The following is a 15,834-nucleotide window of genomic DNA, read 5'->3' on the forward strand; positions in this document are numbered from 1 at the left end:
ACCAATGTTTATCAACACAAATGTCGCACATGCGCGGCGCGACGACTACCGCCCTTTAAAAACAAACGTGTTTGGTTGAATTATGAAGCGGTGATATGTTACCAGTTGAAAAAGGACGAGATACGACTGAATTATTATCTCACTTCAGTATGTAAAAATCAAGAAGTTGAACACGGGGAACAAGTATTGTTCAAATCACAGTCCCTCTAGAGGGACTGTGTTCAAATGCATAAAATAAACCAATAAATGTCGAAACAATTGTACATATAAAAAGCAGAGAAAACGTAATAACATTCCTTCTGACAAAGACAATATTGTCTTTGGTTATGTACAGAAGACAGGTTTGAACATTTTACTGATTAGAAAACGGAAATACACCTAAGCTATTAGAACACGGAACACTGAATAATGTTCAGTTGATTTGTATCGTCAGACGATACGACGGCAACGCCTATTATATGTAGGGGGAGGTCATGTTATTCAAGAGGGATACTCATTCTGAAAATAATATATTCAAAGCTTTGTTTTGTGTTCGCATTCTCAATGAGTGATGATATATTTTTGTAGAAAATATTATATGTTTTTTTTTTTCAACACATAGTCCATATTGCATATTTGATTTATACCCACGACTGGAAATGTCGTTTTAAGCCCCGCCTTTAATTGTAATAGTATGCTAATTTATTCGTGATTGACAACCCATTATTTGCGAGCGTGTATCACCATACAAATCCCTGACACAGTTTCTACGAGTCACAGCGCCTCGAATTCCGCCGAAATCCGGGAATTTCATGTGATATTGCTGTGATCAGAGTAATTTTGTGTATAGAGAGGACGTGAAAGGTAGCATAAAGGCGGATTTTACTCCATAATTGGCTGCTGAAAGGTGAGTATGCGACAATAGACTGCTTCCTCGGTTGAAACAGAGCCAGAGACTAGTGTACACAATGTTTGACTCACAGAACTTATAACTATTTTCGTTACGTATTGGAGATAATTGTGAGTAAAGTAAAGCTCGACAAGCCGTTCTGCTGGGTAATGGAGCTGTATGGTTTCATGTTTTTTTGTTCATTAATTTTATCGTTGGCGACGCGTGCAAAGAGGCTATCGTCGTCATCGACCCTCTCCAGCGTCTCGCTATCCGTGCAGTTGGGTACTGTAATGGCTGTCCTCTTTTCGGCTGTGTGTTGACCTTTGTAGATCTCTGCCCGTTGAACTTAAACATCTACTCACCTCGCTATAGTTGGTCTTAGTAATCTGTAAAATGAAACAATACATCATTTAATTTTCTTGTTAGAAACTTCAACTGTATTAAAAGTTCGACATTTTATATTCTGTTCATATGTTGCTGGACGCACTAAATACCCGCGAAAAACTTAATTGTCAGCAAATTTCTGATGCGAAAATGAAACATTTTAGTTAATTTGCGCTATGAAATATTAAACTCCTACCATTTTGAACTGTCGAAGGATATTGTTCTACATTTACAGAACAGAAAATCCAATAATTTCCAGCTTTGTGCTGTGCTTGAAATTCTACGTACGTCAACATTCCGGTCAAACGAGCAATAAGCATTCGTTTTGTCTGTATCAAAATCGACAGTAATGTGTTGTAGATCCAGTAAAAGCTACTGGCTAAAACTGGACCAGTATGTAAATAACGTTAATTAAAAAGCTGCAAATATACCATGTGTTTATAAATTTAATTTCATATTATATTAATTTCAGACTTCAACCTTGTTTGTATGGTTACGGATATTTGAATGACCCAGTAATGTATACAATATTCGGTTTTTGGTTTATGTGCGTTTCTATTTGAGTTTTGCTGCGACTAGGGGAGGGGGGGATACAGTATTTCAAAAATGAAATTCAACCCCATAATGAAATTATATTTTCAAAAGTTAGTCTTCCTAGCCTGCCTTACCTACATGCCATTGCTAGTTTTATCTTTCTTGAAGAATTGGGTCATTTATTGATCTTGTGTTTTATTTATTAAGTCTTATGTGTACTATATATTGTTAGCAGCTGATTGTTTATTCGATTGAGACAATTTAACACCCTGCCAAATTCACACAATTTGTGTTTTCATTTTAATGAACGACATTTTTTCTACCATGCTCGATTTAATTCTCTCTGAAATGAATATCATTCATGAATCGAAACATTTCAGTTGCATCGAATTGATTTGATGAGATTCTGTTTAGATACATTTTTGAGTAATGGGGTAGTATCCAAAATAAATTAAAGTAAAACAACAAAGTAATATGTTTATAAATATATATTTTTTGTTTAGTATCGGTACTCTAGGCCACTGTGGTAACCTATGGGGGACATTGTGAATTTCAGAATTCAATTGACATATCTGAGTACTTCAAATTAGGTTCCCTAAATTTCTGATTCTGAATGACAAATTATTTTTTTCTAACAATACAGATATGATGTAAGGGTAGGGGTTGTTATTTGTCAGCATATTATAATGAACGATTGGTTTCAACAATGAGGATCGTCAAATTGAATATAAAATTAATATTGCTATGGAAAACTGGACATTTATTTTCATCGAAAACAGCATTTTGGTGTAATTTCTTAACACATTTCTGCTGATGTTGTTTTTTTCCCATTCATTTTTGGCTACTAATGAAGACATGCTGCAGGCAATAAATTCAACACATCGGATGTGTTAATTAATTTAGATAATTTATTTTCACTGATTTTCATTCAAAGTTGCTTTGAAAATATACAAAAAAGAATGTATTTATTCTCTTTTACCGGTATTAAAAAAAGTGAATTTACATGGCACCATTTTGCCTTTGTTGTTTTTCATTGTCAAGGCTGATTAGAATACAGTTTTTAATTAGGTTGACCCTTAGAAATGACATGCATGCATGTACTATGCACCATAAACCTTGGCCACAATGGCTGAAAAGGTTTCTCTTTTTTTTTTCCTTTGTATGCAAATTATTGACATCAGCTGATGTTTTACATGTCTGATTCAAATGAGAAATACACTTATGCAAGGACTAAAAACCTGAGTCATTGTCTATACTTAAGTTTTGTCATTTGTATGGTATGCACCTTTGTATTGTGACCTGTTTTGGAGAAAAGAATAATAAACCTATTTTGTGTGTTGGTGTTAAAAATAAATAGTTTCTTTGTCTGATCCATCCACCCCTCACACTGCTATATTCTTTATTCACATTCTAAGTGCCCATCTCACCTTCCTATATTTTGTCTTATTTTCGTTTTACTCAGTGAACCGATGTGCTAGGATTACTGTGAAATAATTTATTACTTGAATTAATTTTCGCTGAAAAGACTTTTTGGGTATTTTGTATAGACTTTATTTTCACTGATTTTTGGTGAGTTGAATGTAAAATATAGGAAAATTGGTATATTCGTAATTAATAGAAATGTAATTATTATTCTAATTGTTTAACTATTTTAGCAGTCGCGAGCTGGTAAGCATCAGACTAACATGACAGTTTGAATTTTATGTCATCATGAAGCTCAATGATGTCATTAAGAGTTGAAAAAAAAGAAGAAGATACTTTGTGCCTGCTTTGTTGAATTTATGCAACTGCTTTTGGACAAGGCCACATTATGGTGTTTTTAACTTCTTTTGTCTCACTCTACCTGAATGGAATTCTTTGCATTGCTCATGTTTTGTATTGTTCTGTATTTTACACCTGTGTTAGAATTAATGGGAGTCTCTACCTACACTATACATGTATTGTACATGGTACTGATGGTAACTTAGACGTATACAAACTATCAAGGTTGTGCCGTTTATATATATTTCTTTTATTCCTCCCAGGTCCATCTGAATAAAAAAAATAGCTGGCATGCCGAAATGTAAATTGCTCTGTTATGGTGGTGCTATTTATTTGGTCCATGAATCTATCTACTAGTACACGTTGAAAGGTGTTATCAATTGTATAGGACTTCCTTCGTGTATGGTGTCAATTTCCGAGCAAGCAGTGACATAGTGCAAAAACACACCAAACCCAGTGGTGGCAAGATTGGATGTGACCCAGACTGGTTGTCAAGAGAAGTTTTTTTTTAATCATTTGGTGCTCATTTGGCAAAGGATTGTTGTAGGCTTCCTTTGCTTTTCATCTACCCTGAGCAGTGATTTCAGGGAATGCAGTTGTTCAACATGAAGAAGACCAGATTTACTTGGATTTGTTTGCTTGTGTTCCTTCTATACTTTATTGGTATTTCGACAGGACTTAAGTTCCTAGGGAGTTACAACTGCTATGCACGCTATGACATGTGGAACGCTACCACCAATGGGTCCCTCAGTTTCCAGTTCAGAACGACAAACAAGGAAGGTCTACTTGCTTATATGGATGATGGGGGACAGTATGACTTTTTAGAGCTTAAAATCACCAAAGGCCATGTGAGGCTTCGGTTTCGTATTGGTGACAGTGCACAGACTATCATGTTAGGAGCCGAGTTGAATGATGATAATTGGCACACAGTGGAAGTGATCCGAGACTTCCAGAAAACTACGCTGACAGTTGATTCTTCTACAAAATCAGGCTCTTCCAGTGACAAAGATGAAAGCACACTGACGAGTAAAAGTGATCTGTTTTTTGGTGGAATTTTACGAGATAAGCTCCTGACATCGCTTGCATTGCCATCAGTTATGTTCGATACACGTTTTGTAGGCCACATTCGGAATATCCGATATGGATTAGGAAGGGGGCGATGGAGAAATCCTGAATTAATTTCATCAGAGGGCGTGGAGCAGCATTCCTCGGATGTGTGCTCAGGAAAAGATTCAAATCCATGTTTACATGACGGAGTTTGCAGTAGTAGTGATTCTGGTGCAACCTGCGATTGCAAGGGAACTGGATACGAAGGTGAATTCTGCAATGTCGGTAAGTACACTTTGGAGCAATGTTCTAAAATTGATCAGTGTTGATGAAAAATCAATACTAATTCTCCGGTGATGTGATTTGTTTTAACCTTGTCCTGTCTTCACCCATGCCTAACAACTGCACTGCATCCTAGTAATGTTTCCATGGTTTTCACTTTCATCATATTGGTTCAGGTATCTTGTATAGGAAATCAGCATCAATTCAACTCTTGCCATCTTGACAGTTTTGCTGACATTTCATTTAAATGGTTATTTGTTTGCAATAAAAACATGCATGTTGACAGCCAATCAGAAAGTCATTGCAATCAGTGTGATAACTAGATAGCATAGCTAGTTGATATCTAATAACGGGGTTCTCTTGTCTGCCTGAATTCCAACCATAGCTGGACAATTGATCTTCACAATTCACCTCTAATATTGTGTAGATAAACCATCTTGAAATACTAAAGGTTTGTTCCCTTGTTCAGGAAATAGGAAGTATTTTTGTAGACTTGAATCAGGTTATTATTTTATGTGGGGGGAGGGGTGCTTCTTATCAGTTGACCTCATTGTAATGTCAGGAGCAGCTGGAACAAATGATAAAAAAAACGCTATTTTTATTAAATCATCATATCCGCTGCATTAGCCATTTGACGTGTTAGTAAATGTTGTTGCCTGAAAAGAAACTGAAATAATGAACATGATATTGATTGATCAGGTATAGGCTTACATGCATTCGATTGTTTTAGTACAAGCATTCTGGGAGATATATTCCAGATCCAATCTCAAAATTTGTGGTTCCAGAATTCGCTTTTGGATACTAGAAAACTAATATTAATGTGAACTTGTACTGAGTTGATACTGATTCTAGATGAGGGTTGATAATTATGCTAAATCATGTCCCAAGAAAAAAAAATGTGTACATGACAAAACTTACATTGGTACATTCAAATATGGAACCCTCGTAGTTGCATTAATTTGGGTGTTGATACTGATTACCTGGAGTGCTAATGTAACATTATACATATTTATATTTCATTTAAAGAATAAAAAAAAAAAACATTAGTGGAGCATGCAGTTGTGTGGCTTCCTCTTCTTGATCACTCTTCCATACTAATGTTTATTTGCACTGACGCCCTACACAATGTTTTGTGTAGTGAGGACCATGGTTTTATTCAGAAATGATCCAATGCTATATACATGACGTGTGCTTATGATCCAAACTATTGGATAATCCTGTTCCACTACTGTGAAATACTTTATTTGGAATTAATTTTTGCTGAAGGAATGACTGTCTGTGAAAATAAAATCCAGCCAATATACCTTTTCCCTATATTTTACATTCAACTTGTCAAAAATCAGTGAAAATAAATTCCATACAAAACACCCAAAAATTCTTTTCAGTGAAAATTAATTCCAGCTAAAATAAAATATTTTACAGTATTACAACTGCATTTCTTGTTCAAAAGACAGACTGAAATGTTAATGTAATGTAGCTGTCTTTGTGAATTAAAGGGACACATGCATGTTGTGTTCTTTTAAATGGTCGGGACAAAGCACATTTTCCTTGAGATTGGTAGCCAACAAAGACATGACAAACTGGGACATAATTTTAAAAGTACTTATTCAGGAGGACAGAGTACTAACCCAAGGACAAATAACATTGCTAAAGAAGGTGGAATGGAGGAATTACGACTTTATCATCAGCTGCTACACACATGTTTTCTGAAGTTTTAGTCCAGAAAAATCTGTGTAAACCGAACCATATCAGCTGGAATGCTATTATTCAATGACAAAGGAACACCTTTTCAGGTTCCTGCTGCTTCTCCATAGGCTTTCTAATCTCCGTAAACCAAAGATTTCTGTAAACAGAACAATTTTCTCTCTCCTTTAGTGTTCGGTTTAGACTGGTTTTACTGTACAGTGTATATACCATCCAACATGAGAATAGTGTGAAGGTAGCTGTGTTTGGAATGGGGAGGGGGGTGTTCAAGCAGAATAAACCATAAATGCCTGGATGAAGTCCATATGTGGTACATTTTATCTTGCTTTGTGATAGCACAAGCAATTTCGTATGAAAACATTACTAAAAACTGTACAACGTCAAGTTCTTTTTTACATTACTTCTGTGATTTCACTTGTAATTTGTTTGAGACAATTCCAAGAACTATATTTTAATAGTTAATGGTATTAGTATCACTACAATATATCAAATGAAATACTAGTGACATTTAAGTTCATGAACTTCAAATATTTATAAATACATACCAACCCATAACTGGTTTGTTATGTATTTACTCCATGAATTATTTGAAACATTTCAAATAGAAACAAATTAAATTGGATACTGTGGTATAGATATTTGTCTATTAGTTTAAAATAATCATTATAAATTTAGTCTTTAGAACCAATTGTCATGTCATATGTATGCCACATGGACAGTATGTATGTTGTCATTCTCATTGTTAGTTTGTTCTTGTTAAGATGTCCTTGTGTACATGCACATCACCCTGACATACTAACACATTGTTTTTACAGACTCCAACAAACTGCTCCCTTAAATAAATGCCCATCCACCCACTTAATTCTAATAATTTCAGGAAATCGTAAAATATTGTAGAGTATTATATATCTTTGTTTTTTTATATTTATATTGTAATTAAATGTCTATTAATTTTTTCTTCCATATTCATTTATTGTATTGTTAGTTTACTAAAGTTGCTTACAGCAGCTGATACTTGTCCACTCAACGCTACTGACTTACGTTTAGTCTGTTGCTGTGTTATTTACTCTAGTACGCTATGTTACATTGTCCTTTAAGTTACTTGTTCACATCTAATGTCCTAACCATACTCTGTAAGTCAAGTTCTTTGTTCCACTCATCTTGTTGAAATGTCTTTTCTTCTCTTTACATTTACCATTAAAGCTATGCTCTCATCATCTATGCTTTCTGAAGAAGGTAGGTTGAAGCTGGTGGCGGTTGCCAACTGCTAGTGGTGGAGGTGGTGGTGACTGCTACGGTGCTACCGGTGGGGGCAGTGGCTAGCTACTAGTGGTGGGTTGGTGGCTCGTTGCTCCTGATGGCAATGCATGATGCTTCACACATTAGTTGCTTGGATCCCCAGGAAGACAAATGTACATGTTTTGTATCACTGCTAAAAAAAGTATTCTTTTTATTAATCACACAAGTTTACCGTAGGTATTGCGGTAATCCCAACTTTAAATTTCTGTACTAAATTTTTCACATTTTCCCTCAAGTTCACAATAAAAATAATCATTACTGCTAGGGCTATGCAATGTATTACCTCTAAAAAATATGGCCAAATTGGGTTTTTGAGTTAACTGTGCATGCCATATGCATAGAGATATCCGGCCCATGCAAAATTGTAATCTTTGCTGATTCACAGCAATCCCAGTGGGTCAAATTGACTTGAGGACACACAGGTTCTGATCAAGACGTTTCTATCTTAAGTTAGGCTGTGATTGAGACAAGGAACTAGTCACATAACATGTATTTGAACATGGCTACTTGTACTGAAAACAAAAACCTAATCTCGCCCACTTCTGTGTGTGGGTGGCAGATTTTGAGTCATAAATATTTCATGACCTGGCATTATCACTGCAAAATATGTGAAAAAAATATCTTGATTTCCAAGTAAAGGAAATCAAAAATATAATATACCTGAGTGCAATATAATTAAATTTCATATCATTTTGAGTTATTTTCCTACAGATGTTTTCTCGTGTATACTTCCTCAAAAATCAGTCAACAACAAAATCAGTTTAAAATACTCGACCATGACTAGCATTTCACTGAGCATTGTTGAGCTTCTTCGAATAGTTTTGACAATTTAGTTGGTTTCGTTGAATAAATGAGAAACACTACTTAAGGAAATCGTATCTGAACCTGGGTGTTTTTACCATTGTCTGGAAATAATCGCTCATCGTTTATAGTGCTTCAGTTTATTTTGGCGGCCTTTCAGGAAAACGTCACTTGTCATGCCCGGTTACACCTCAAAAGCAGCCGTTACCCTTTGCGATCAGTGTGCACTAAATGGCCTTTAAATGGATACGCCTGTTAACTGTCTTTTTTGAATATGATATTTTAGTTTTTATCATGTTGATTTTAAAAGCCAAATTTTCTTCAGAATTTTAAAAATGTCACAAGAGCCATTTTCAAGATAATTTTCCTACTGGTTTAGTTGACAAAGCAGAGAATTAATTGGATTGAATCACTTGGCTTTCGCTCAGTCGTAAGTCCTCAGAAGTTACAAGTATTTGCTGAGATATTTTTAGAGATTGAATTATTTGCACAACATGCAGGTAGAATATTTAATCAAATTGTACAAGCCAAAGGCCTTCTATTTCAGTATTTGGTGAGGCACTTGGTAAATCAGTCTAGCTGCTTGGTATAATCTTAGTCTTGGCTTTAGTTACAGGCTGTATTTTTTATCACTTTTATTAAAATTAAGCCTCACTGAAATGTTAAAATTTCAGGCCTGGGAAAATACTAGAGCAATTCCTAAATTCACTGTGCTTTTTACCACCATGAAAGTGCTTTCATAAATTTTTATGGCAGTGTGTTTTGTGTTGTACTGTTGAATAATTGGACACTGTTTTGGGTTGCATCAAAGTTGGCTACTGGAGAAGCATATTAACTATACAATCTAAATATCTCCCAAATAAGTCAGTTTTGTTGATTGAATTTTCACTTCATAAATTTTCGCTGCGTTAGTAGCAATCAGCTCTACCTCATTTTGACGGATATTAGATTTCAGTTCGTTGGGATACACTCTACATACTAATCAGAGAGTTACTAGTACATGTACTGGTCAGAAATTAGAATTTTAATTAAAAGAAATGAAAAGAGATAAAAATATACTATAAAATAGTTATTTGTATTTTACAATTAATAAAATAAATGACCTTTACCTGTTTTGAAATAGTAGACATGTGATTTAATGGTGAAGCTCACTCTATTCCAGTCGGAATTTTAAAATTGAGGCCATCATTACAAATTAAAGTAGTCTTGTTTAGATATATGCATGAAGAAAACTGAGATGCTTCTTCTGCAGTGCATTTGTCTTCTTGGGATACCAAATAAACATGCAGGCAAGCTGACTCGCAGGCACTCTCTTTACACATGCTTTTACTAATTCCTCTGTATTCTATGCATTGAAATATCACATTTATACTGCTGTCTTCATTGTTTTGTATTCACACACTTCTGTATTTTAACTTGTATCAATATTGTACATCACTCATATGTGTTGTGTAGTTATTTGTTTTGATGATGGTAATTTTACATTGTGTCAATATGTATTATATTTGCATGTCTACCAGCATCCCGTCCAATCCAAGAACCTTACGAATGCTAATCCAGCAGTCTAACTCACAATGATACAGTTGTGAGTAGCTTGGCTCACTAAAAAAAAACTGCCGACAACATGAATGCTGCTATCAGTATTCATTTAGTTATTACTTACCTAGTATTAAAAAAAAAATGCTTCTACTGGCTGCTTTTTATCAAGCCAATAACATTGCATTAGTAGAATGGCTGTGATTATACTGAGAGGAGATCAATGTACCCATGGGCCGCAAATGGATTAATAATCCGACTACGTTTATGTGTGTGTATAAAAAAAAAAAAAAACGACAACGTTCTTATCAAACCTATGTCAAGAATAAGTATATTTAACTGACGACATGTTACAAAACGCAATGAAGCCAATTTGTGTGTAATTTAGAGTTGAAATTTATATAATAAACTTGCACATTTTGGTAAGCTTAATTTCTAAAACTCCACTGTATGTGGCTCTTCATAAAAAAAATGTCCATTTCATTCTATTGATTTCCATGTTTTTATTTTTAATCGAAAATTACTTTTCTCCACCGCTTTTTTTCATCATACAACGTGAAATTATAAATGGCAAAATTTCCATATCTCTTAGGATAAATCAAAATATGAAAAATTTACATCATTATCATTCGCCATTCATCGATCAGCTCTTCTTCATAATTTTTTGCTGGCATTGCATGCATGCATGCTTGCATGGATTTAATGACATCAAATATACCTTGCAATCCTAAATTCATGTAATTTGCTTAGAATCTCACTGAATCAATTCCTTTCCAGCTTGCATATATAACTAATAAGAATGGAACGCATAAACAAAACAGTAATGGCTGCTTGTGCTATCTTCTCATCCTGCTTTGTTACTGACATGCCTTCATTTTTTTTCATTTCTCTCCATTCTCTGAAATTTCAACTTCATAGCCGCTTCAGTTGAGGACGAAGGTAGGTGTGGCTGCAAATAAACGTGGATTCTAACATTGTTGTTAAAAAGTGCTTACTAATAATTTGATAGTACCCTCCCGGTTGATATGTTAACTAACTCACCTTAACACTGTTGTATGTTGTAAGGGTAGGGGTATTAAGGAAATCAATGTCTATAAATTATATGTATCTTTATAAGCTGGTGAATATTTCAATCCTTTCAACCTCAATATACATTGGTATAGCCCTGCAGTGTATCTTCTGGTGTCAGAAAGGGCATTATACCATGTGGGATTGACGGGATTGAAATTGCACTGTATATAAACCCACCAATTTGCACTCAATTTGGTGATGGGTATTTTTCTGTACTACTCAGTGTCATAATATCATTTCTTCTGAAGAAACTGTATGTTAACTGTGTCTATGTGCTTATAATGAATCTATTGATGCTTTCACGTTGCTAGTGTTACACATACTTCATAACACTGTAGATTCTATAGAGTGAAATCTACACTCACTTTACCATAATGTACCATGTGTCATATAAATTTGTATTTTTTCTAAATTGATCTTGGTACTGACCTGCACTTGGGGGCTCAGCACTTATGTCCAAATGCACTGTAGATGTGCAAGCCGATACATTGTCACCTTAGCTACACAGCTGTCACGGAAACTCACAGCCACATAATCAGTGCTGTAAATAAGTGTTGAATCCATCGTGGCAGTTTCTCCACACTGGCCAGTTCAGTGAGATAGTTCACTGACTCTGGCTTACCTATGCAAACAATGTCTGATAATATTTGTCTATTGGTAACCAACAATAAAATGATAAACAATACTTTAATAATATTAGCACATGTTGTGCATCAAGAGGAAGGCAGCCTCTTGAGACATGTTCTCAGTTGAGTGCTATGTTTTTTCATATTATCCTCCTGTAAGGTAAGAAATGATGAAGGAAACAGTCTAGGTTTCAAAACACTTAATAAATAGAAGAAATTGCCCATATGGCAATGATCGTCTGCACCCTGAGATGAGTGCCACCTTGTTGGTTTTATACAGTGTTTTATTCTTAAATTTCTAACTCTGCAACTAGCTATTACATTACTGCCCCAGGCTCTCAAAAAGAACCTCTTGTGCGATGGTTTTCGTATTCTAATTTGTTTTATTATGAAACACCAGTCAGACTTGGTTGTATCAATTGTAAAGTGGGAGTTGATTAATGTTATTTTGTTCTCCTGTAATATGTGTAGGTATGTGCTCACAAGATTCTTATTTCATATTGTGCTTGTGGTATAATGTTTATTAATATATCTGCCTCTGGGTAATCAAATAAATTGCTATCCACAGAAGTCTTTTAATTGCAATAGTATATAAAATAAACTTGTCTTCTTTTCATTTATTAATCATTATAAACTATACAGTTTAATTTGCTGGATATTTTTTATTTTTAATCCCTCTGATGAGCACTTGTGTTATCTAATGTTACCATAGACCAAACAGTCTATAATATTACACTATGTATGTGTGAAATTTATTTGATCTTTAACGAAACAACAGAAATGTTTTATTTTCCTTGTGTGTGATTGCTAGTTGTATTAATTGTTTATTGATGGACTACTTGTCAATTCAGTCGTTGATAATTAGCAACCTAAATATAGGTACCGTGAGTACCCCATTTGACCCTAGTGTTTTGCACATGCCTATACTACTATTGTGCAGCTATGGTGTTGTATATTAATTTGTACCTGTGTGCACTGCTTAGAGTAGTAATACCTCCGGTCATGTAAAATAATTACCTCTGTGTTCACCGTGGTGCATTAGTGTTGTCAAAGCTTGGAGGCATTAGGTAAATTTACATGGGATGGGGTAAAGTCAAGTTGATCTTAAAATATTGTTGGCTTGTACATTGGTTAAAAGGTACAAAGGTATGGTTTGAAAGTACCGTATATTTTTTTTCTTCGCTATTTTATCGACTGATTCTTCATGTGCAAGTTGATCAATACAGATTCCACAGTGTATCTCCGTATACAGTGTCCACTGACCTCGAAATAAAAGGGGCTTACTTGCCTGTTGTCGAATAAATTTCACTGACTGGGTACAGATCACTGAAAAACATCCCAAATTAGGGACTACCTGAAGCCTATTGTGTGCAGAGGTGGCTGAATGATTCTTTCACAATGTGTGCATGAGCGGTTCATTGAAGTGGGTGTATAGTGACTTTTAATAACTAAGTGATCATTCGTTGTTTGATTTATTCGTTATAATATGTACTTTAAGAATGCTTGCTTAAAGTTATTAGGTTTCAGAGCTTGAATAAGTGAAAAAATGTCTTGAGTTCCGTCAAAAGTGTGACTGATGGTTACATGTCTACAATTGTATATACTTGGTTGTCTGTTTAAATTCTTGAACTACCCGGTAGTTTAAAAGGCTATATTTATCAAAATGGGAATATCTTGAAATGTTTAATTGATATTCATGACTTCATATAATGATGTTGCATCATATTCCCCACTACTAATTTAATCATTTAGTTATTGTTCTTATGGTAGGTCATTTTTTCGCCTAACAATAATAATGTTCACATGAAATCACATAAAAATGCTTCAAGCTGCCATTACTTTTATTTCAAGATGGCCGGCCGCCAGAGCCATGCATTGCTACAGGAAAATTGCCACTTTTTATTGATTACAGAATTGTGAAAAGTGTCTGAAATTCACTTAATTAATTAATAATTTTTCCAAAATTATAATATATACATATATAGAGAGTAATAAGAGATGTAATTTATGTGTTACTTGTTTTAACCAATGTATTAATTAATACTTTGGCTAATCATTTCATTGGAAGGTCTGCTCATGCACTATTTGCAAGGTTTGTTTTTCTGAGTTAATTATTATATGCTGACATTACTCAGCTCTTCTATACATGCATGATAGCACACGAATGTGGGTCTGTAGGGCGTGACATTTTAATACTACCAGTAGAAGGGAATAAAATGATGGTCCGGTTTCTAATAATAGAGAAATTACTGTAGCGGCTAAAGGAAGACTATATAGCCAGTATACTAGATCCCTGGGTGTTATGTTGAGTTTTGTTTGTAGGAACTGTTTCCATAATATGTCTCTTTTCTTTCCTGCCCCCATAGATTAGATGTGAACTAAATTTATCAGTTGATAAGACAGAGCAGATAAATTCACACTGACTTTTAGAATAAAATACACAAGCTGATTAAAGACATAAAAAAGAAAATATTTTGGCTGATATTTGCTCTAATTGACAATAATGTTTTAAGTTTCTGCAGATCTAATAAATGATTTCACAAAATGGAAGACTTTTATGTGCAGTACTGTCAGAATCAAATATTGGCAAGGAAACTGTATTATTGATATCACTGTAATAGTAAAGTACCTACTAGTTTGTATTATGCTGTGTACAGTGAAAAAAATTAATTGTGCTTGGAAAAATTGATTGACAGCTTAATACATTGTACAAGACAGAGCTTGATACTAAATGTAGTCCTATAGCCCTGAAAAAGTAAAATTGTCATTTGGGCAATTAAATAAAAACTTGCTTGCCTTAGCTGACCATCATAAAAGTTATAGGCAATGTTTAAAGTTTAAAAGTTAGTGTCAAGCCCTGTAAGAGGTTGTAAAATTTGTATGCAATGAAATTGAAATATTGCATTCTTCTATGGACCAATGAGGTTTTACGGGGTAACTGTGTGGAAATGGTTGTTTGATGTAGCCTTAAGGGCTGTAAGGGTGAAGGAGAGGTAAACTAGTTGGAATGTTCACAGATAGCAATGTGTTGCTAGCAAACCAGTAGTTAATTTGATTAATATCCCAGACAGCATGTGGCATTCGTCCCAGTGATGTACAGAGGCCATTGACTTTTCTAATTTATAAAATACATGCTCTCGTCATTCCCTAAGTAAGTCTGACAAATCATTATTTTCTCAGATTTATGACAAGTTTCTGAAATGCATTGATAGTTTAATAGCCAGTATTCCCCATAAACTGAAAACGTAAATGGCCTAATTTTCATATAATTAGCATAATTATTGCTTTGTTATTTACATATCTTATAAATCGCTGTAAAAGTAGGTGGGTGGACACTCTGGTGCTGCCAGCCTGACACTCCCTGTGGGGAACACTGCATTGCCAGGCAACCATATACAGTATATTTTAAATCTTATCACTTGTATTCATATTAAATGTGAATGTAGTGGAATGAACCGCTTCATCATTTCTCAGAAAAGAAATTACATAATTTGCAAATACATGTATATAGTTACTATTTTGAGTGATTTCCATTGACAAATACATTTTTCAAGATGGCCACTATCAAATGTCCTCTGTCTGCAAACTGTTTTTTTTCTCCCATTTATTTTGGCCATCAGTGAAGGCTTTCAGCAGGAATTATATTAACAGCTTACAGTAATCTTTAATCCTGTATAAAGTATGAGATACTTTCTCTGATGTCAAATCTATAGGGAACAGTGCAGTTGCTATGGTTCCACTAATTTATGTATAAACAGTTAGTCATTCAAAGAATGGTAGTAAAAAGGTTATGTTAAAAATTGCCTGAAAAAAAGATGTATAATATTTTGAATCTAGCAAATTTCTAATAAAATGGCGTTGGTGGTCTCTCCAGTAAAAAAAAAAACGTGATACAGCTAATAAGCATAACAACAATGT

At 34.5% G+C, this 15,834-nt stretch overlaps 1 protein-coding gene across 6 annotated transcripts in view; it reads left to right on the plus strand.

The window, feature by feature from the left end:
* The first annotated feature begins 690 nt into the window (after positions 1-690).
* The window catches only part of LOC100368857 (neurexin-1), a 75,568-nt gene continuing 60,424 nt past the window's right edge, over positions 691-15,834 (plus strand). For 4 of the 6 annotated variants that reach the window (XM_085493362.1, XM_085493341.1, XM_085493366.1 and 1 more), the window contains exons 1-4: positions 691-886; positions 3,814-4,882; positions 7,787-7,819; positions 11,138-11,158. In XM_085493362.1, the coding sequence (XP_085349488.1) occupies positions 4,141-4,882; positions 7,787-7,819; positions 11,138-11,158 (796 nt within the window). In that variant the 5' untranslated portion in view covers positions 691-886; positions 3,814-4,140. The remainder of the gene's footprint in view (positions 887-3,813; positions 4,883-7,786; positions 7,820-11,137; positions 11,159-15,834) is intronic. The other 2 variants (XM_085493354.1, XM_085493358.1) reach the window with 2 other exon arrangements.

The sequence above is a fragment of the Saccoglossus kowalevskii genome, chromosome 2, assembly GCF_978046115.1.
Source record: "Saccoglossus kowalevskii chromosome 2, keSacKowa6.1, whole genome shotgun sequence".
NCBI lineage: Eukaryota > Metazoa > Hemichordata > Enteropneusta > Harrimaniidae > Saccoglossus > Saccoglossus kowalevskii.